Source organism: Cuculus canorus, chromosome 12 (assembly GCF_017976375.1).
Source record: "Cuculus canorus isolate bCucCan1 chromosome 12, bCucCan1.pri, whole genome shotgun sequence".
In the NCBI taxonomy this organism is placed as follows: domain Eukaryota; kingdom Metazoa; phylum Chordata; class Aves; order Cuculiformes; family Cuculidae; genus Cuculus; species Cuculus canorus.
Window position 1 is genome coordinate 1,671,321 of NC_071412.1, and position 23,672 is coordinate 1,694,992.

A 23,672-nucleotide genomic window follows, 5' to 3' on the forward strand; every position below is an offset into this window, starting at 1 on the left:
AATTTAAGAAGTATAATTTAAAATTGTGCTATTAATTCTACCTAAACATTTTGCAGCTTTGTTTTAAATGGGGGTTAGGAGGGGTTGGTTTATTTTGGGGTCGGTAGCATAGCTCTTGAAGGAAAGAGAAGAAAAGGTAAAACTTCAAACACAGATGTTACTTTCAACTACAGTTGATTTTTTTTAAAAAAAGTTCCATATTAAAATTTTTGAACCTTCTATAAACTGAGACTATTTTCTATATGTCAACAGGTGAAGGACAAAAAAGAAAAAGGGGCTAAATCTTCTAGCTCACAGTAAAAGCGCTTTATTTTCTTTATGAAAATGATTACGAATTTTTTTCCTTTTTAATTTGGTGAGAAATACATGATTTTTTTAATGCCCATTACAAATAACGGTAAAATTTTCCTGCCTATCAAGGGATTTGTATTAAAGCAGTATTTTTCATGCTCAAGTATCCCTCCTAAAACATACAGAAATTATGAAAATTGAACCTCTTCCGACAGCAACCCCCTCCTGACTTCATTTTTAAACTTTTAATTTTCGTGCCAGTGTGCACACGACCATCTGTTGGGGTGCTGAGATACTCGGGGTTCAGCTTAATATTAAGCTCTCTTCTAGCTTACCAATTTAAAATGTTGAAAAGGCTAAGAGATATTTAATAGAAAGATTAAAACATGCATTTTCTACATGTCATTTCCCACTTGCTTTGTGTGGATGTCAGTCAGATTTTGTATACAGCAGCAGGTATCAGGGAACATCAACATGCAAAGTCTAACAGAATAATCTAAATAAAAATCGTAAGCTCAAACAATGAGGGGCATACTAACAGCCACTAACTGATCAAAGAGTACAAGTAACAGCAATGAGACACCAGAATTCGGCTGCGCATCGCTCTCCCGTTACGGCCAGGCTCATACAAAGATCTGGCACACACATCAAGACGTGTGCTTCAAAAACTCAGACGCTAAACCCACCCCTCCCAACTCCACATATCCTCCTTGTGTATACGTCAATCAGTAATTTAGTCCAACTCGCAGAATTCCTAGGAGAGAAAATGCTAAAAGCTAATGAGATGTTAAAAAAAAAAATTAAATAAAACCTCGGGCAACATGATATAGGATCATCATATGATTTGTCATCTATTTACTAACTCTTCAAGCTCATAAAGGTCACCTCTGACCCATACCAGGCACATGCTATCAATTTTCAAGCCACGCTCTCCTACAGTACGAGCCCTTCCATCTACGATACGCCTGGAAATACTTAATAAGATCAAAGCCTTTTTTTCCTGCTACAAGAACAAAGAGAAATGTTGTAATAGAGAGATCTGCGCTCTCGGAAGAATAAATTCAAAACTCCACACAAGTTATATTCCCTTCGCTTCGGGGGTAGCGTAGAGTTAATTTTACTTAAGTCTTATATATATCTTCACATAAAACTTCAAACGGATTGTTTTAGCCCAGGAGCGGACATGAAAGAAAAATCATTTCATATTTGAGAGACAGCTGGCACCGGGACCAAAGGAAATGAAAGAGAGAGCGAGCGGCTCCGCTCCTTCCCCGACCTCTCCCGCAGCTCTGCTGCGAGTCGAGCGACTCAGCCGCAGCGCAGAGCGAGACCCGCGCCTTAAAAAAAAACTTGGGAAAAAAAGTTTCGCGGCCGAAGCAACACTCGGGACGATCGCGAACCCCCCGCGGGCACCGAGCTGCGCGGAGCCAGCGCCGTGCGGGACGGAGGGGAGGGAGAACCCCGAACGAGCTCGCGGGGCAGGCGAACCCCGAGCGCGGAGCCTCCCCGGGGCTCGGAGTCCCGCAGCCCCCGCGCGTGGAGCCCGCGCCCGGCTCGGCGTCCCCGCACCGCCCAGCGCCCAGTCCTCACGGGGCTCCGTGTCCCCCAACCCCGCGCACGAAGCCCCCGCGGGACTCGTTATCCCCGCACCCCCCGAGCGCCAAGTCCCTACGGGACGGGCTGTGTCCCCGCAGACGAAGCCCCCGCGGGACTCGGTGCCCCGCAACCCCTGCGTACGGAGCCGCCGCGGGGCTCGGCGTTCCCACAGCCCCAGAGCACCAAGTCCTCGCGGGGCTCGGTGTGCCGCAGCCGCGGGCAGGAAGCCCCGGCAGGGCTCGGTGCCCCCGCACCCCCCGAATCCTCACGGGGGTCGGTGTCCCTCAACCCCAGCGCACGAAGCCCCCGCCGGGCTCGGTGTCCCCGCACCCCGTGAGAAGGAAGCCCCCACGGGACTCTGTCCCCGCACCCGAAGCCCCCGCGGGGCTCAGCGTCCCCCAACTCCTGAGGAAGCCCCCGCGGGGCTCCGCCGTCCCCGCGGGGCTCAGCGTTCCCCACGCCCTGGGCACGAAGCCCCGCGGGGCCCCTCGCCCCCCGAACAAAGGCGCCCTCCCTTACCGTCTTGCCGTTGTAGTAGTACATGAGGGAGTTGGTGCCCACGCCGGGCACGGGGTAGGCGCAGTACATGGCGGGGCTGGCGGCGGGCCGGGCCGAGCCGCGCCGCCTCTCTCCGCCGCCCGCGCACATGGAGCGCCTCAAAGGCGGCTTATGCAAAGCAGGACTGAACCATCTCCGGCCGGGCGCGGGGGTCGGGCGCGCGCGGGGCCCCCCGCTCCCCCGCCTGGGCCGCGCGCGCCCCGGACCGCGCCACGCGGCACGGGGGGGGGGGGGGGGGGGAAGGGGGTGGCGGGAGGGGGAAACGCGGCCACCGAAACCCGCGTGCGCGCCCCGGAACCCGCGGGCAGCGGGGAACGGCGAAGGGGGGGCGGCCTCGGCCGCTGAATCGGCTACTTTTTGTTTTAATTAAATTAGAGCACTAGTGCAGCGGAGACGCTGCGTGATGCGACTCCAGCCACGCGGCCATCTGGCTCTGCTCGCACCGCGCCCGGCTCCGCTCGGGCCGCCCGGGGAGGGCACGAGCCGCGGGAGCAGCGAGTCCAGTCCCGGGGTGGGGGGGGGGCACGAGCCCCCGGAGCGGCGAGTCTCGGGGAGCAAAGAGGGGCCAGTCAGGGGGGCAGCGGGGCACCGAGAGGAGCGAGGAGCGAGTCCCGAGGGGCAAAGGGGGGGCAGTCCCGGGAGGCAGCGGGCGGAGTCCCCGGGGGGCAAAGGGGAGCGAGCCCGGGGGGTTAATGGGGATCCAGCCCCGGGGGGGCAGCGGGGAGCCAGTCCCGGGGGAAGGGGGCAGCGGCCCCGCAGAGCCCCCCCTGCTTGAGCACACACGGAACCCAACGAGCGAACGCTCCGGGGCCGGAGCCGCCCCGCACCCCTCCTGCAGCCCAGAGCGCCGCTCCTTGGGAAAGCCGAACCGGAGCCCCCAACGAGCCGGGGGCGAAAGCAGCGGTTCCGCGCCAGGGGGAGAAGGGGGGGAGGGAGGGGAGGGGCCGCAGCGGCTCCGGCCCATCAGCAACGCGGAGCGGGCGGCCCAGCGCAGCTGCCGGCCCCGACAGCCGCAGCCCCCCGCACACCCCGCAGCCCCCCGGCACACCGCACCTGCGAGCAACGAGATAAGTTAGACGTGGATTTCAGTCCAGAGAGAAAAAGGTTAAAGCCAAACTCTCCACCTCTTACTGTGTCAACTGCCGGAGCTGTGAACCCTCCCTGCCTCCCGTCTGACAAAAGCGGGAAAATACTCGAGGATAAGGGAGAACGTGGGCCACGGCGAAGGCGGCGGCTGACGGGGTGGGGGCGAGCGGCGCCCGCTGGGCTCGGGATGCCAAAGGCCTCGGGAGCCGAGGGACTGCCCGGAACGGACAAGAACCCCCAGGGCGGCAATTTGACTGCAGTGGAATACTATGGTCAGATAGAAATCATAGATCGTCCGACTGCTGTCTTGGTTGGGATAACTATAGTAGTGTCTGCAAATATACAGAATATACACGTACGGACAAGAATATTCACACCTCCACAGCTTCAAACGCTTTTCCAGTGAACACTTCCAATGGGTGAGGAGGCTGCTGGGCTCAGAGCATGCCGGCAAATACACCCTGAAGTTTCCATCTGCTGAACAACACTTGCGTTTTTAGCGCAAGTCAAACTACGCACCCAGAACTATTTAACTATGCGGTAAACCTAATGATATCTGAACCAAACTCTTCTCCGATGCAAAAGGCGTAGCAGCAGCTGCAAAAAAGAACATCACTTTACTTCAGACTATTAAATTGCCAGGCCCGCAGAGTGACTTGCGGCTTCCTTCCTCCCCTAGGGACCACAAAGACCCATTTCAGACCCCAGAGAGTCTGTAAGAAGCTTTGATTTGCAGCTAACAATGCCATTCCTTAAAGCTTCTCACTAATGTTCGGGATTCTACAGATGAGATATGCTAAAAGATCTTCAGCTCTTTGCCTGTGCTACTTCTCATAGCGCGCTAGATTAAAATCACTCGTTCAGACTAATGTGCAACTTAGAAGAAAAATCTAAACACTGGAAAAAGCGCTTTCAGCTTGCAAGAGTTGAAGTAGTAAAAGAACCCTTTTTTTTTTTACTGAAATAATTCAAGCACACAAAGATTTAAATAATTAAAAATACTTCCAGGGTAACTGGAGTCAGTGCTTTGAAGTAAAGACTATCATAAACATAGCTGTAATTGTGCCTCCACGCACACATGCTCAGTTTTCAATATAGTTATATTTGAGATGAAAAGCACAATCACGCTCCCTCTCAAATAATAAGCGTTACCCACCCAGGCAACCGGGAAAATGTTAAAACGTACAGCAGGTAAAGAAATCTAAGTGGTGTTGGGAGGGGGCTTCTCTGCCTCACAGCTGCCCTATATCTGTACTGAGCAATCGTAACAAAAAATACAGCGGTAATATTAACTGGTAATATTTACCAACACAATTAACATTTATCAGCACAAGGCCATCATTGAGGTTGTTCACCATCACGCGAGTAAGACAAGAGCAACAATGTGACGAATAAAACTGAGTGACGCCACGGCAAATGCTGTCTCTTTGTAGACAAACTGGTTTAAAGACTGGTACGTCCATAACGAGTCAATAAATGAATATGCTCCTGAGGTCCTACCCCACAAATCAAAAGGACTGCCATTTCATCTTACCAGAAAGGGAATGAGTTGTCGTACACCCTCAGTTACATCGAGGGGAATAAAATCTTAGTGGACAGTGCTTGACATTCATCACTGTGCCCGCTCTACATTTACTGTAGGAAAACATTGTGTCTCACAGGACATTTGCTACAGGATCAAGCCATAAATACATCACGTGTATCAAACTCCAACCCACACAGGTTTACTTTCACCAGAATAGATGAAAAATAAACCTAAAATGGAAGAATTTGAAAGATTGCTCAAAAAATTTTGATGCTATTAGCAACAACTCCGTATTCGCAGGAATTATGCCCCCGATAACTACTCCAAAAGCTCCTGAAGTCCAAAGCAAGATTTTGTTTTGTGGTTGCAATTTTTATAATCCCCATTTAAGCCATGCAACAGCTGCTCCGAAATTTGTTTTCTTAAGAGAATCATGTTACAGTGAAATGAATCATAGCTGGATCAGCGATACTGTACTGGGTACAGTTGTTTACTCCTTTTTTCCGTGGTGACAAGTCAAGGGTTAATCTTATGACTCAGCCTGACAAAACAAGTCAGCTGGAGACAGGGCCAATTTTTTAAACTTGATTTCAGACAGACATGCCGTCAGCAGAGGAGCGCTGAACTGACATGCACTTTGTAGCCCGAATTGTTTCCACTCATGACCCTGTACTGCGTGTCAAAAACAATAAACCGCCTGTTTCTAGAGAGATTGTGAAAGCTGACGCAGAGCGAAATATTGACCTAATAATAAACCGAGCTACCTGGAGGAGAATATTTTCCAAGATCGCTTTAACACAAGGAGATTTTGTGAATGAACTGCACGCTCTCCCTGGAAACCCGCTTTTACATGAAATAGATTTGAGAGCCACAAAGCAAACACACAATAAGCACATGTAACCCATTATTTGAATTGAGAAAAAAACAACCGTCATTTCTCCAGATCACTGAAAATTGTACCACGTGAAAGATAAGTATGTAACTGTCCCAACAAATGAAAGCCAGCCTCCGGTCAAACATACTCCACAAGCCTCAAATATTGAAATACTTTCAAAATGCTATTGCTTTTTATCACAGTTCTAGTATTTTAAATGGGTCTATTCAAACACAACAAGCAGCAAAAATTTTTACAATTAATTACGTGCGACTAGAAATTAAAGTTCCTTTTTCACCAACAAAAGCAACTGTTATGTGTAAACCCAAGTATCACGAGTTTCCTCGTGGGCTGTTGGCTTCAATCCTGCTGAAAAAAATGGTAACTTGGTAAGAGCCCAAACCTCCTTTTGATGGGGAAACCGAGTCTATTGTTCTTACTAATTCCCATTTCATCTCTCAGGGGCTCGGTTAACCTGCTATCTTTGGAAACAACACAAAGGCAACTGCCCTAGAAGCCTCTCCTGTCCTCCCCGCTCTGCCCCTGGTTGGAACTTATCAATTGCAACCACATTCGACAGAGGAACAGAAGTTTCACAAGCGATTAAGTTCTTATCAGTTCTGAGAAAACTGGATGCTGAGCAGGAGAGAAAGAGCCCAACCGCTGCCCCGCTGAAATAAAGGCAAGGAGTGGGCAACAGAGGATAAAAGACAAATTCATAGAAACTTGGTCCAGTACTGACAACCTGCTGCTGAGCAAAACACATGCAGGAACTCAGAGCTGCTTCTCTTGGCGCAGTTTAGAAAAACAGCCCTGAGCATCTCCTCGAACTCCCCATAAAACTTACTTTGAACCCAAGCATTTCTGATGATTAACCATGGCCGGGCCAGAGTAGGAGCATCCATAAAGGATGCACGGAATTTCACACGGAACAGAGCTGTCAGACAAAATTTCAAGGTTTGAGAAACAAACATGGCTGTTTTAAGGGGAAAACACATCTTATTATACTGTCCCCTATTTAATTAATCAGTTAAGTAAATATTAATTTATTTTAAAATGCCGGAAACAGAGCCTTCTGTTGTTAACCGACACCTACAGACGCTGTTTGGCAGAGCCGGAGCAGGCCAGCGGTGTGGAAGGCAACTGAAAATAACTCAGGGAACCAAATTTGAGAGGCAAAACACCCGCAACATCCAAAGAAAGGTGTTTTAAGCAAATTAATATACTAATCTACATAAAAGCTAAAATAGTTTGGTGGTTTTCCTGTTCAAAAGGTTTGTCTTTAACTCCGTATTTAACATTCATATCACTGTAACCAGGAAAGAGGAGACAGTTGGAAAGGAGAGAGAACAGGCAACAAATACTAATGAAATTGATATTAATTGCTATCCATTACTTTAATCCTGCAATATTATAAGGGGGGGCAGGGGGCAGCTGGAGGGGTGGTTGTTGGGTTTTTGTTGTTAACTGGGTTTTTGGTTTGGTGGTTTGCCCCCCCCCAGCTCCAGTTATGACAGATATGGGTAAAAATAAAGACTTTTTTAAATTTTATTTTTATTTGGAATCTCTGGCTGGGAATTCTCTCTTTCAGTAGGTTTCCAAATAATATTGAATTCAGACATTTGAGTTTTTACATAAATATTTTACTGGAATAGAATGAAGAAAAAAGTGCTGTATATCCCATTCTTCAGAATCAAACACTGAACAATTTGAGGAGGTTTTAAAACTTGTTTCAAAATCTATGAAATACAACTTTGCTAAGATATTGCTCAAGTTCAGAAAGTTTTATTATTTTGCTGAAATTATTAAGCACTTAAGGTTTGAAAGCCTGTATATGAAGGTCTTAGTTACCCATACCAGCATTAAAAAGTCAACCAGCACGTTTGTTATCCTGAGACAATAAATTACCCCATCAAAAGCCAGGCAATCGCCAAACCAAAATTCCCTTAAAACCTACCCAATCTAAAAACGTGTATTAGAAGAATTTTAAAACCTGAACTGAGTTATCAGGGCTGTGTTACCAGAACTTGCATAAGATGGTCTGAATTGCAAACCTTTCCACAGCAACTCAGTACGTCCAAGTAAAATTATCTGAAAAATCTAAAAGTGATTAAGGGGTCCCTCTACTGGCTCAACCTTCGAATCATCGAACTTTTATTTCATTCCTGAAGTACAGTGTGTTTTTCACTGTCTCCCCTCCCCAAAAACGTGCAGCTCCAGTTACACCTGCACTTGTGTGATGTCCCTGCAGGTGGCTCCATCGCCAAAACTTAAATTTATTAAATAATTGGGTGGCAGAGAGGCTTTAGAAGATATCATGTCAAAATGCAGCATGCTACTTGCTCCTCAGCATGTATTTCCTTGCATCTGCCCCTTTCTTCTGTATTCCAACTTGCTGCTTGGAAGAATTCTTTCACTAATGAAGCCGAGTGAGCTATCAAAAGCCAAACGAGCAATCCTTCTGTCATCCACGGATCTGAATCCGCCTACTACTTCCCTACAGAAAGAAAAAACGCAAACAACTAATCCTAGCTATCAGTGCAGCCGGTATGAAACCCAGTAACTCTGTCTCCAAGGCTGTACAATGTGCTTTCTTTAGAAGTCTTGACGTCACAGGAAAGGCTGTGGCACTAAAACAAGAAGTAAATTAATTCAATTTCTTCCTTTCACTGTGTAAATACACATCTTCATCTGAAATTTCATTTAAAGATTATGCAGTGCTTTCACTTCAGTGTCATTCTCTTGAAAAAAGCAGGCATTTTTGTATTACCCGTTTCTAACAAACGCATGGGCCCCAGCAAAGCTACCTGCCCAACATTCGGCTGCGCAAGCAACCAAAAGGAAACAAAACACTTCAGCTGAACAGCATATAGAATCATAGAATAGTTCGGGTTGGAGGGTTCAAGATCAAGATCATCCAGTTCCAACCCTCTGCCATGGGCAGGAACCCCTCCCACTGGATCAGGCCGCTCAAAAAAACCCTAGCGACACCTCCCTGCTCACTGCTTTCCCAGCTGACTTTGGCAACTCTAAAAGCCTTATCACCAAACCCACAAGAATTACCAAGCAAGAGATATTATGAAATAGTCATCCAAAAAAAGCTTTCATCCTTATCTATTCTTATAAAACATCACACTAATTTACGGTAATAGATATATTCATCTTTGAGGTAAAGCAGGAGTTGCAGCAATTCTATAACTTCTCTCTAAATCACACGAGCTGCAGTTCAGTCGTGTTATTTTTTCAGATACGTTCTAGGACTGTGCGCGGATTTAGGGTTCTTTTCTGCAGATCTATGCTCTAATTTAAGAGCATCTAATACACTCGCTTTGATATGTTCTGAAAACTTCAAAAATAAAGTATCTCCGTTAAGTCCAAACAGAGAGAAATAATTTGACATTGCGCTACATCCCTCATACATGTATAGGCAGGATTTTCACAGAGATCCCTCAATTAAGCAATGTCCCCACAACTAACCTCAGCGGGACGACAGGATTTTCAGCTGGGAAAAATGATCTGATTGTGATTTTTAGAAGTGCTGTTAAGAGTGGGTTGTTTAAGCACCTTCACCCTAATTCAGTGAGAACTCGCTCTGAACTCTCACAGCAGGGCTGCGCAACGGCCTGCTTAGTTGTTTGACAGCTCGTGTTCTCCGAGTCAAGAGCAGGTGCGATGTTGTCAGCGGAGGTTACTGCTGGTTTCCCTTAGACTTCAAATAAAGGCCATGTTGAAAAAGATTGCAATAATCTAACCAGAAAACCAGGTCATTTGCTTAATAAACAAAATCTGAAAGAAACACTTTTACTTGGTTTGTAACGTAATTTAGGGGTCAGATGCTTTACACACCTGATTTTTCTTGAAGCTCACAGATGAACACGGTGCTTAAAAAGACGTATAGAACAAGTTCCTAAAAACTTTATTCCTGGAACCAGGTGACCAATGAAAGAGCAGAAAGCAGAAGAAAGGAAGTCAGAAGACTGAGTCACAAGGAAGAATTCACAAGTTCTGTGTTGTATTATGCATAAGGATTTGTTTGCTCAGTTTTGTTACTTAAAAACGCCTCCTAAATGCCAGCAGAGCATGGGAGGTGAGGGTCAGGCCACTTACTGCTGTCTGCGAGTGCGGTAGACACGAAGGACTGTGACAGTTGAACGGATCACTCCACGGTGCGAGAACACCGCAGAACAGCTCCCAACAAACTAAAATGCCGCTTTTTACATTTTAACACCACTTCTGGCCAGCGGGAACAAATCTTACCAAACAAAAAAGTCCCACTAGGAAGTCAGTTAAACATCACACACCGGATCTACCCGGAATGCTCTAAAGTGTTTGCCCGGAGCCACAGACATCAGACAAGCATTCCAAGGATGTTGCTGTACACCAGGATCCTTCAATACACGTGGAACTGGCTACCAGCGAGGACAATTATCTACACCAAGTCCACTCAGCATGGTGAATGTTACACTATTTTTAATACAAGATACACATTAAAGGCTCAAAAACAGGGTTTCGGATAAACAGTCAGAGGACTGCATCCATTCCACTGCACCGTTTCAAATGATCTGCTTTTAGCCTTTGGAACAGGTGGAGGGAGGAGGGCAAGCAGAAGGGCGTAAGATCTATTATTCTTCTACTGGTACCACTGGTATCTTTATGAGACACCTCTTGAAATACGTTCCTCAAGCTCAGTCTCAAGAGACTTGCACGATACCAATAAGAAAAGTGCCTTAAATGTTTGGGAGGTAGCTCTACGCATGCAAACCAAGTTTTCTCTAGCTTTGCTTCATAAAGAATTCCTTCAATGAATTAGCATCCATGGACTATACGCATAATATAGAGAGTGATGTACGAGGAAACCCTATAAGCAAGCTACAAATTGTCTTAAATGTATTTAAAAAAATAATGAGTTTGAATTTAGAAAGAGATCTCTGGTATTAGAAAATATTCATTTGGCAATCTCAATTAAATAAGTGGCAATCCAAAGTTTAATATTAACTGATAGTCTCAGCTACTGTAGAAAATCTAAAATACTCAAAACAGCGATACGAAATGGCACCACGTGGAAAATGATTGGGTATTTGTGCCTCTGCGGGACACAGCTGACTCTCTGTAACAAAAATCAACAGGCCCAGGGTATTTCAGGTTACTTCTCCAATACAAAACTAATTCAACGGCAAACGAATGACAACAGCCATGCTATTTTTCTTAGCATTATGACCTGATAGCTCCTGATTATGGTACTAATCATAAATATGAGTTTGAAGTATTTTCTGACTGCAGATGTAAACAGTATGTTTGTGCTCACAGCCCATCCCTAACGAGCTGGCGTCTCCCGGTGCCTTTCCCAGCGAGCCTCACTTCCCTTTCTTCTCCCTCTGGGGACTGAGAGCTCTCTGAAAGCCCTGCCCATTGCTTACAACTGCCTTCGGGTTTCACGACGTTGAGTTTCTTGGCTTAGTTAAGATAACTCTCCAGCCAGGAGAGTTCTCAGAAATATAACAGCTTTGAATCTCTGAAGATAACGTAACTCACTAAACAGCACCTCCCCCCGATAGAAAAGGCACATCATAATCTTTGTGTTCACTCAAGCCTGCTTTGAGCTAACAGTGAGGAAAAAATAAAACAAGGCTTCAAATTTAGAAGTTGTAGTTTATCATAAATGCTTGCATGTCAGCATTAAAAATGTTCTGGGCAATGACTCACCACTTAGTCACAAGAAAACTTAAAAACGCCTTTACCCGATGCATTTAATCCTTACAGTTAAAGGACAAGATCAGATGGAGTTGGACTCCGGAAAGCAACTAAACAATTCATTTGTACTTTTCTCTCTATTTTTACTTTAGGTCCTGATAAGAACACGTGAAAAAAACCTGAAAGCAAGTAGCTGCAGAAACTGAGAAACAGAAACAACTTAGCAGAAGATTTAAAAAAAATCTCAGTATTTCTTAAAAGACTCATTAAATTAGTTACGTAGGAAATTAAATTGAGTATCCACTGACATGGCAGCCCTATGCTAACACAAAAGCATTGCAGGAAATCTTTTAGAAGCTAAATACAGATTCATACAATAACACTAAGTATCATCTTTCTCGTGACTTCTCATATTATAATTAAATTTCTCTGCACGACCTATTAGCTAAATCAATTTTTGTCTTGCCCACAATACATTCTGACTTCTTTCCAAGGTATATTTAAAATCAAGACAACATCTACATAATTATCTACTCAATTTAAACAATGCTCAGTGAAATTTAGTTTTGTGTCACTTTTCAAACAGATAATATCTCATATGGCTTTTTTTCCTGTAATGCGTCATTTCACTGCCGGGCTCCGATCAGCCCTGAGAGCACTGAAATGCAGAGCAACAGGACTCCAAACCAGCAGCATCGCGACTGATGATTACTCACAGTAACTGCACTTTATCGCGCAGATCGGTGCAATGTTAATACGAATAAAATTCATCAGTTTGTCATCTCCGCTCTTGTCACAGAAGCAGCAGAAAATGAAAATAATTTGAAAAACACTGCTTCTTTAAATTAAAGCCCGGTAACAGAAATGAGAGAAATTCTTCACTTGCTAAAACGATCTCTTTACCTAGCTGACACTACTAAATATTAAACGTGTAACGTAAGCTTTATTACTCGCCTAGAATTATGGTAATAAATTACACGAAAATTGCACCGCTCTGTGTTTTAGCTTCTCTGACATTTTAAAGGCATTTTTGCTACTGTAGCAGAAATCATCGCTAGCCTGCAAAGCCACCCCCCCAACACAACTGTTAAAATGTAAATCGCCAAACTATTTTTAGCTGCTGCTGAAGGAGAAAAAAGAAAACAGCGAGGGGGGAGGAAGAGGAAGAATATTCCTGGCCTCGGGAATAACGAGTGGAGGCATTGTGTGCATTTTGTTTATCAAGCAGCTATTCAGCCTCTAGTGGGGCCCAAGTGCTTATGCCAGCAGAAGCTTTGGAGAGCGATGCAGCTGCGGGCTGGCTCCCAGGTAGGCTGCAGGTTCAGCGCACAGCTGCCCCGGCCGCTCCCCAGCACGCCTGGCGGGTATTTCCCTGCGAGAGGGGGAGGAGAAGGGAACGAAAGGGAGGAGAAGGGAAGGAGAAGGAGGAGAAGGGAAGGAGAAGGAGAAGGGAAGTAGAGGGAAGAGAGCTTGGCTGCCGCCTCCGCACCTGCGCCCGGGCTGCATCCATACAACAAAGGGAGCGACCTGCCTGTGTTCAGCAGGGGAACACCCCATCCTCCGCCTCCCTAGGATTTCTCCCTTCGCTCGATTTTGAAATGCAGGTTCATTTATAAACAATTTTCCTCCTTTTAAGAATAAAGCGTATTTAATACCACAAAACACCCCTGTAGCATTAGATTATCACAGCCGTTAAAAGATTTTTTTCCACCGAAACCCTTCCAACCTTTTTCATCAAAGCCCTTTATTCTCGAAGGATAAATTTTTGAGCAAAGAGGGATCGACGAACTAGTTGCTTGAAAGCTTTCCTGATGCTAGGCTGAAGTTAGGAAAGGCTTAATGAAGGCTTTAAAATCCACCAGGGCTTCACAATGAACATCTGACTCGGTGATTTATGCATATTAATAACCTCAGTCCTACTGAGGCAAGCTGAGCTGTACATGTCCTCCGAATCTTAATGTCTTCAGCTCCACTGGGATTATTACAAATGTAAATTTCTAAGATTCTCAGCTATTAATCTCTGTCTGTCCTCCTGTTCAGCAACATAATGACTAATTAAACATCAAAAGACCTGTACAGGAGATCTTCTTTGACAGCTCCTGGCCCAGCTCTCTTCCCAAGAGAGGAATTGAAATGACAGGGACAAGTGGGTAGGAGCATATGAGCAAGCCACAAATCACCGCTATGAAATCTAAAAATTCCACATCAAATGCGTATTTAGTCCTGCAGAACCACTCCCGATCACCTAGCCTGGTGCCAGTGGCCAGGGGATAGGCCTCCTAAAGCTCAAGGACCGTCTGTGCCTGTCACAGGAGGACAGCAGTGCTAGTGGAGCTCCATTTGTTTACTACAAGTAAAAGAGGTCGTACTTACAGAAGAAGGCAAACCGGGGGGCACCTTTCTTACTTTCTTCGTCTGTAGAGGATCTGTACACAGGAAAAAAATGTTTCATTAAGTATGTACATTACAGATGAAAAAGAATAAATACACACTTTGCTTCTTACCACAATGGAGTTGTTCTTTTGCAACATCATGCATTTATTATTGTGCCAACAAAATCGGTCTTTCAAATTAATACAGGACTGTGCTTTAAATATATAACGTACCCACGTTGTTCTCTAAAATAAGACTTTGCTAAATAACTACCTTCAGTTCTTTCCATTAGGAAAAGTTACTCGGTAAGCTGATGCCCTTATTCACTTGCTAAGAAATAAAGATACCTAAGAAGGAAAACGCGATTCATTAGCAACAGCAATGCCTTCCCTTTCTGCACTTCAGAGTAAAGACAGAAGTATCAAAAAGGAATTTATGACACGTTAATGTATGATATATACTGTTAAAGTACAAACTTGATGTAAATTTCTGTAGCTTTTAGACTGTACCAAGTTTATAAATAAACATCAAGCCTAACGACCTAGTTACTTTTCTTAAGTCAAAAGGCAATACAAGTCAAATTTGCAAGTAATAGTAAAGTTAGAAGTATGACACCCGCTTCCTTCTACCGATCACTAATGTAACATCACAGAAGTACCCAACAATTTCACTACTGAAATCAAGAATCTGAGCCAGTTTAGTCAGCAGCTAGTAAAATAAATCTGAACAGCATGAATGCAAATTAGAAGTTAACTGACATTCTGAAGACAAGTAGCTGGCAAGATTACCAGTTCTACACTTGACCAATTAAAATACAAAGTTCCATTTTCTATTTTGATTCAGAACACTTAATCACAATTTTATTATATGATATGGTACAATAAAGGTGAGATAAAGGTAGAGTATCTGCTGGATATCTTTACTCTGATCATTCCCCATATGACATGTTCAAAAAGAAAATAAGAGGACTTCCGGAAGAGCCATTTACACTGCACTCCAGGTGTCACCAGGAAGGGAACACTGGTTGGTTTCAATGAACTTTAATAGCAAATTTAAAGAGAGTTTGTTAAAATCCTGGTCAGGCAACTCCTTCTGGGGAATAAAACACTCATAATTGGACTTTGCTTAAAATTTGCAGGCACCAGTTTCGTAACATTTAACATCAGAACAGTTTTGTAATGTTTATAACATCTAAAAAAAATTAAAAATTCACACTGCTTTCTCAAGCCCCTGGAAACAGGACTGGTGACAACAGTGCCCTTCCTCTTCCTGCCATTTCAGGAAAAACACTTCCATAAATCTGTAGGCACCGCCTACCACGTCCCGGGTTACAGCCCTCCGCCTCCTGCCATTGCAGAAAGAGGAATATCAGGCTGCCGACCGTTTGAACAGGTTTAGATCCCTGAGCTTTACACTTTGCTTCGTTTTGTTTAATTTAATAATCTGGAAATTTATATTGTTTGCACAAGAAACTAACTGAACCACCTATTGAAGTATTTAATAGAAATCAGATGACCTCATTTAGGACTCTCCCTCACCGACTCCTCCATCCCCTGACCCTTCTGCGCACAGCAGCATCACGCTGGGTCCAGCCCCTACAGCAGCCTCCCTGCTACTATGTTCAGTTATAAACTTGGTACAGTCTAAAAGCTACAGATATTTACATCATGTTAGTACTTTAAGAGTATATATCATACTTCAATGTGTCATAAATTCCTTTTTGATACTTCTGTATCCAGCAGCCTCCCTGCTAATAAAACCATAGCAGGTTCCCATTACAGCAGCTGCTCACTAAAACCAATTCAAGAGGGGCTAAAACTTCATAATAACTATATTTAAACCCCCCTGTCTTTTCTATTAAAGTTCAAACACCCTTCCAAGAGGCACCAATCACCCTGGACCTTCCTCAGACTGTTCCTCTTCCGAAAGAGCCGTGGGCTCTGCCGCACGCGATTCAGGTCTGAGGAGAAGGAGCACTCACAGAAATAGTTGTCAAGAAAGACAACTCCAGATTAAAAGGCAGTTCTCTTGACAACAGGTTAAACGTTACACAAAAATGGTATTTTAAAATACACGCACCCATGTATAAAGTTCCCAAGTCATATTTTTTAATAAAGATTTAAAAATCACTTTCAAGCAAGTTCAGGTCTACTTTAATGCCCAAGGAGTTTGCAGTCCTAGTTAATACTAAAGTTACTTCAAGAAACAACTGGCGTTTGATGAAACCTTATTTAAGGTAAAGTATGGTTTAAGTTATGTGGTTCCAACAAAGAATGGATATTTTATGACAGGATAGAAGCACTATACAGAATGAAGGATATTAAAAGCTGCCATATCTCAATGTTAGCATATTACATCACTAGGATTACTCTAGTTACATTTTTTGGTTTTTTAAATGATAGTATCAGGTTCCAGTCTCTCTTTTTACATCAAAAATAATTTTTTAGAACTACTACACCCAATTATTCGCGATAATCTTAGAGCAGAAATGATACAACAGCTGGCTTGTTCTTGATTCTCTAGTTGAATAAGAAGTCTTTAGAGCTATGAAATATTACCACTGACTATGACTGAGTAGGAAAATCCCATTTATATACAAGAATCTCCAGAATAAAATAGTAATATTGTCATAGCATTATAACAATTTTTAAGCAAGTTCCTGCCTGCATGTTTTACAAGGTAGCTGGATTTTAGGATAAACTACTAGTCTCCAATTGCTAAGAACTTTAAAGGCATGTTGAACCAATTACAATGAACTATATATTGCCCTGAATAAAGTTACTTTTAGCATGTAAAAGGATAATTGTTTCCCCTTTGTATCTCTCCTCTACTAAATAATGGTAATGACCTCAAGGTCAGGCATTTCCAGGAGTTAATGATGGCATGGGTTAAGGGCACTCAGCTGGTCATCAGCTCCTATCCATCTGTCATTATTGCTTTTGCAATTAAGAGGTTTATTGGAGTTTCTTGTTTGTTTTATAAGCAACACTGACCAGTGCCGAATCCAAACTAGTATCTCAAAGAAAACATTTAATAATTCTGGTTTATCTCTTACGTAGCAGTTGGCTGTAATTTGAATTGCTCAGTACAAAGCTGTCTGAGAAAATAATGAAGTTTGCAGAAATGCATCATGAACAAAAGTTTAAAAACTATCTATATTACTCACCAAGAGCTGGTGAATCATGAAGTGGTCTTCGGCGCTGATTTGTGCCAGAAAATGGGTAGTAGGGTGTTCCAGGTTTTCCCGAGGATGACAGCTGACCCGGACTTCCAAGCCCCAAATCTGACCGAAGCAGACTAGGCTGCAAAATAAAAAAAGTAAAATTAAGCTCTATAATAACTCGACTGTTAATATCCCAGGCTAAGAAACTACTAACCACACACACTGCTCTTGGCATTAATAGGAATTTACTGGGCTTTCAGTGAAGCTTTTAAGGGTTCAAAAAAGACATTGACTTTTTAAAAACAGTATTCAGAGAATATACTATAGCACAAATCAGAAAGGCAGAGCAAGTTCAGTTATGGGTCTCCAAAAAGTTTAAGACATCTGAAATCATCAATTCATATTTAAATACTAAACAAAAATCATAATACTTTCAGTCCACAATTTAACACCTCTTCTATTACACAATATTAACATAGATAAAAACTGCAAAGAGTTTATAGTGCGATGTTAGGTTTTAACACATACTTAGAAACCCAGTCGTATATTACAGTCATAAAAACATGGAATAATTGTCCAAAAAAACCCCAAACCTCACACAGACAAAAGTGATAACAGATTAGATTAATGCACAGAACATAAAAAAAATGACATTTTGAAAACTTTATACCAACAGTGTAGTTGAACCCTACTCTTTCTGTGCAGTAAAGACAAAGACACTCTGAACACTAACAAGTGCGTTATATATCATTTGGCCTTGAGTTACATGGATTTCTTCTGCGAAACTGAAATGGATGTTGGTGATTTATGAGAATACAATTCTTCCATGGTTGATAGGAGGCTTAAGCCTTGTTTTAGTTTGAAAATCCCCAGACTTGGAGTGAAACCCACAGAACTGTTTGTACAGAAACCATAATGCTACCAGTAAGGCAACAAAAGTGCATTCCCCACCGCTTCGCTCCTGTCTGGCGCGTACAGCCTTCCTCAGCCAGCATCGTTCTGTGTTACACAGAGCTAAAGACACCTGGGCTTTAATACCCGCAAAAATCATTGCTTTTAAGACCATGGTACCAGCAGAACCACAAAGGAGTGATTTGATTTCCTCACCCTTGGTCGTACAAGCATGCCTGCAGAGCGCACCAGGGCAGGAACCACGCTAGCTCTGCCGCCTGCTAGAGGCCACTGCTCCTGCCCTCCTTGCCTTTCCTCCCAAAGCCTGAATACTCTCATCCATAAATAAAGGTATTTTTTGGATCGCATTGTATCATTCAAGCTGGTTCTTTTGGCATGATGGCTTCTGAAAGGCGAGGCTAACTCCCATGGCTCTTGGTAAGGCACTAAACCTCTTCTAACTTGCAGTGCACTGGGATTGGCAGAAAACTCAGAGTTCGGATAAGATTACAGACTATACATTAAATAAGAAAGAATCTGAAGTATGGTTTCCCAGATAAATGTTTTTGCATCATATTGCTACTGAAATTTCTATCTTTTACTCATCTGATGACTAATTTGAGCATGAACATCTAATATTTTAATGGAAAAGAGTGGGATATGAAAGAGCCACTCCGTTACAAACTAAAGGAGGGCCCAGAGCTGTTAACTAGTTCTTACAAAGCTATCACACAGTTTGAAGAACAACATTTTTAATCATTATTAACTTTAAGGCATAAAGTTTCCACTCAATAATTTCTTCCTTCTTATCCTTCCAATAAAGCAGTCTTTAGATCAGAATTGTTAATATAAGACTCATACTGAAATGAGGTCCCCTAATAAGGAGTGAGATGATCTTCAAAGTTTACAGAAAATACAGAGGGGAGAGGGGAAATCCGCTTGTCTGGTATTTCAAGACTTGCAAATTTTGCCTTTGACAAACAGTTAAAGAGTTCACTTTGCAAAAAAAATCCATGATTTTCAGAATATCTGGCTTACACGGTATAAATCTGAATTTAACAAAGATGCTATTCTAAACACTTATGAGAGTTTGAATGGTGAACACTGTGTAGGAAACCCGGGTGATGTTTTGTGAAAGGCAGATCCTCCAGAATAACACCGTCCAAAAGAAGAAATGAAACCAGTTCTGCGCTTAGCCCAAGGCTTGACCTTCAGCCCAAGAATACCCAGGACTGAAGGAGAACTTTGTTACACAGCCCACGGGAAAGGGGAGGAAGTCTTGTGAGAGCTGTCATTGCAGGTGGCTGAAGCACGGTCCCACTCCAGAAGCGCGACCCGCTGCGGCTGGCAGGGATCTCTGGAGGCTGTCGCGCAGCCCCTGCTCGCTCCCATCAGCTGTCAAACACCATTAGGAGCTCTGGCCCCTTTCATGTTAGAGACAAGCTCCCTGCTCTCCCCCCTCAAGCATCTCCTCCTGATCACTGGCAGGGATTTTGGAATGAGATCCACAACAGACACAGACAAAAAAGAAGGGTGGGAGGATTCCGAGTTCCTCTCTTCCTCTAGTCATAAACGGGAGAAGGGGGAAGAACATGACCAAAAAATACCAAACCAAACAAACAGAAAGAAAACCCTCACACATCCCCCGAAACCCCAGTAAAAACTCTTCCATTCACTTCTGCCAAGCCATTCCAAAAGGCCTGTTTCCATATCTTTTCCAAAGTTAACCTCGAGCCTTTACCTCCTGACATTTGTCCCCCTTCCTTTTGTCCTAAGCATTCCAGTTGCTGGCATTTGCATCGGACCCTGAATTTCAAAGCAGCAAGGCTACTGCAACAACATTAAGTAAGTGTATAAGTAACATAACTCACACCTAGTAGATCTCAAGGTATGCAACACATTCTAAAGAATTTTTCTGACCTATATTGTGTTTCGGTAAGAATTTTTAACTAAGAAAAAGGCAGAGAGGGGACATGGAAGACACCACCATCACCACCACCCCCCAAGCCCCATAACCCTCCTTCTACCATTCCCACAATCAAATGAAGCATCTGTTTAAAATTTTATAATTGTTCTTCAGACTTCCAAAATAAAATGAAAATAGATGTCATTAGTTCAGCTTATTGATTTTTCTGCCTGTCTGAACCAATTGAGAAGCAATATTGATTAGGACTGATCCTTTCCTAAGGGCATCTGATAAAGAAAGGAATACAAAAATACCACTGAGGATAGCAAAAAAGCTTTGTATTATCCACACCCAGCTCCTCCTGACTAAGTGCCCGAGGTCCCTGCACACAGGCGGATCGCTTACACACGTAGTTTGCAGCATTCTCCATAGAGAACGTTCACGCTCACTCCTAACCTCATCTGCTGAGCACGGATCCAATTACTAAAGAATAATCAATGACTGTTTTTTCTCCTGAACGCTGTCAGTCCTGTCTGCATCACCATTAGAAACAAGCAGGCATCAGCCTTCAAAACTTTACCTGTTTGCATTTTATAAAGCATATTTCCCTCTTGAAAATAAACAAGAATTTTTTTTAAGCAGCGATTTAGCTAAGGAATGTGTGTTCAATAACCAACCTAAAATAAAGAAAGAAAAGGAAAAAACCAAAATAAAAGAGGTTTTTATTACAACTAACTAAGAACACAGCAAGCCTGATTGCAAAGAGAACAGAGAAAAAGAGGTAAACACAACTGCTTTACTCTTCAAATTTATTCCTTTCAGCAAAACCAAGAAAAAGTTTTGACAGCTTCAGGGGAAGCAGCATGGCCTGACCCCAAAAATAAAGACTTTTATGAGAGCCACTATCTAAACAAATGCTTTAAAGCAGTCCTTTTCCTAAAAAGTGTTCTCATAAAAAAGAACTGCAGGGGCGTCACCAATTCAAAGCCCGCAAGGAGAGGTGGGGGGACAGAACTGTATCTACACACGGGAGGGGTGTGTATTTATGCCCCACAGAACAGCAGTAGCGTTGCACCGGAGCTGCACTAGCAAAGTCAGCTTCCATCCCAACTAACAAGTTGATCAACCATATATTTATATCAAAATGGTACAACCGAGAAAAAAACAGCTCCTTACTCAACATATTTCAAAATGTTTTAAAGATTGATTCTTTTGAAGAATTGAAGCATAAATCTAAGGAAGAGTCTGACTGCTTTCAAAGCTTTCTTTTCTTTCCCCAGCCCAACTCTATGAATATTTAGAATTCTAAAGATAAAATCTGATGCCAAACTACAGCTCTGCCTTCAATGAACCTCTAGGACACTGGCCGGCAGAATTCTAATATGTTGGTAAAAGCTTTTTTTATTTTCTTACTTTGATATAAACAAAGAAATGTGAACAAGTCAAGGCCTACAGATGTCCTTGTGTAATACTCCTTGCAGCTCTCAAACATTTCAGCTATACGTAGGAAAGACAAGCTATCCTGCAAAATACAAGAACCCACTCAACACGTCACGCTATTGCCTGTCAGGTTTTACCTTTTCAAAACTGTAGTTGTTATAGGCAGTTCGCCTTGTGCTTCTTGTTCTAAATCACATTCTTTTTTTAAATGAAAACATATTAGTGAACACTTCAACTCAGATTTTCCTAGTGTAGCCGTAGCCAAACTGTGCAATAGTTCCATCATATAATGGTGCGCCTTTACATTATTCATTATTTTCTATGAAAAGAATAATATGGTGGAGAATAAAAGCATCAGCCCATTCTATGCAACTGATTACAGGAGGGCCATTGTGCCGGCGTAATCAGACAGGCTGCTCCGGCAGCAAAGCCAGAGCTGCACTGACCAACTGCAAAACAGATCTCGAACAAACCATCACCCCCCAAAACAGTCAACCAGATTGTGCTTTCCTACTTTAGCTTCCTATTTAACAAGTTCATGCTTGGAGTGAGCGGCCAGCAGGCAGGCTGGCCCTGGCTAAGGCAGGACAACATCGAAAGTTTAGTTTGGTTTTGTGTTTTTGTTCTGTAGGTTTTTTTTTTTTTTTTAAAGCGCTTAATTGTTCGGTTGAAAACGATTTTGTAAAAGTCAAATAATACCACAGCACTCAACTCAATCAAATCCCTCCTTTATCCAATGGCACAGTCGTGGTATTTCCCTGTTTCTCAGAATTCTGATAAAGGGCACTCCTTGTCTTACTCTAAACTTGAAATGCCACAGTGAGTGGATCGAAAGTTTTATGTCCGTGTCCTTTTGTTCAGTGGGCCTTTTGGATGACCTAAAGCACAAAGAACGTGTCTTAATATTTCACACCTTGCCTTACAGATCGGAACCTGACAATGTCTATGAGCAAGTTTAAAAGAATGCACCAAAACAGAGAAGTCAAACTCTGCTAAACCTGCAAAATCCCCCAGGTAAGTTGTGTACGCTGCTCCTGTGACGCCAAAGGGAAACCCAGCACAGAAGTTAAATGTGAGCAAATAATTGGTCTGTAAGATAAGTACGATACAGAGGTCTGGGCTGCAAAAAGACTCTCGCCCGAGCTCCACATCAGAGAGTTTAAGCCCCACAAATAACCAAGATATAAAGTGTTGTATTTGACTTTACTCGAGTTTCCAGTCTTTGGAAACTGTAATGAATATGCACTCCAAAATAGGAGCCGAATTTGGAAAACCACTGACATATGATATAAATTCATTTTAAATTTAAATTCTAGAGATATGTTTGCAATTATCAGCATGTTGTTAAAGAACCTCGTCCTGAGAATATCATCAAATAGTAATACGAAATACAGTGTTACCATTTTGAGAACAAAGGGACCCTGAATGAGTAATCAATAGCAACTGGCAGAAAATGAGGCATTAATTATGATCCTCTCTAGTGTTTTGTCTCAAACAAGGTTTCATTAAATATATTGTGCTAACCTGTACATCTTCAAGTCATTACCAATAGATATGATCAGATACATTTTGGGTCTGTTTTAGGAGGAGGAACGTATCAGAATTGAAAAAACAAAACAACATCTCAAGTGTTATATGATAACTTGAGCATTTTTTTCTTGATCAATTTAAAAGAAATCAGGGGTTGCTAATAAAACATCTCAGGAGAGGATCCTCTAACAACATGCCGATAATTGCAAACATATTCCTCATTTTAGAAAAAAATACTCAGATCTTATAATCTCAATGTAGTCTCTTGAAAATTTAATTATCATCTCCTATACCTAAAGTATCATGCAGGTTTGAGAAGATAATGACAGTCATCCATCAACTGCATCCTGCCAGCGTAATCAGGCTAATCTAGCTCACTGGAGTAAAAAACAGCCACCTAGGGTACTAAATACTGAAGTGATGCAACATCATAAACAAAATAACAGACATTTAGTTTTACTGTCTTCTCAATTAACGTTAACACTGAAAAATATCAAGGTAGCAAAATATTCTCTTTCTACACCAAAGCTTTTCTCCCGATAGCTGCGAGGTGCTCACCCAATGAGGGCACCTAAGCAGAAGCTGCTACTACGGATAATTCTGTTTATGCATAAATATATTGAGACTGAGCACAGGGACAGAGGAGGGAGAAGGAATAAGTTTATTCGGAATTCCAGATATGTTTTTTTAAGCAGTGGGAGGAGTAAATATTAAATGCAAAGGGAAAAGAAACATTTTGTACTCCTTC

The 23,672-nt window shown here is 42.9% G+C and overlaps 1 protein-coding gene across 15 annotated transcripts in view; it reads right to left on the reverse strand.

The window, feature by feature from the left end:
- Positions 1 to 23,672, reverse strand: part of TCF12 (transcription factor 12) — a 172,832-nt gene that overhangs the window by 37,168 nt on the left and 111,992 nt on the right. For 12 of the 15 annotated variants that reach the window (XM_054078231.1, XM_054078230.1, XM_054078229.1 and 9 more), the window contains exons 8-9: positions 17,161 to 17,296; positions 13,995 to 14,047 (exon numbers count right to left, since the gene is read on the reverse strand). In XM_054078231.1, the coding sequence (XP_053934206.1) occupies positions 13,995 to 14,047; positions 17,161 to 17,296 (189 nt within the window). Of the gene's footprint in view, positions 1 to 2,406; positions 2,644 to 13,994; positions 14,048 to 17,160; positions 17,297 to 23,672 lie in introns of those variants that run through there. The other 3 variants (XM_054078234.1, XM_054078232.1, XM_054078233.1) reach the window with 2 other exon arrangements.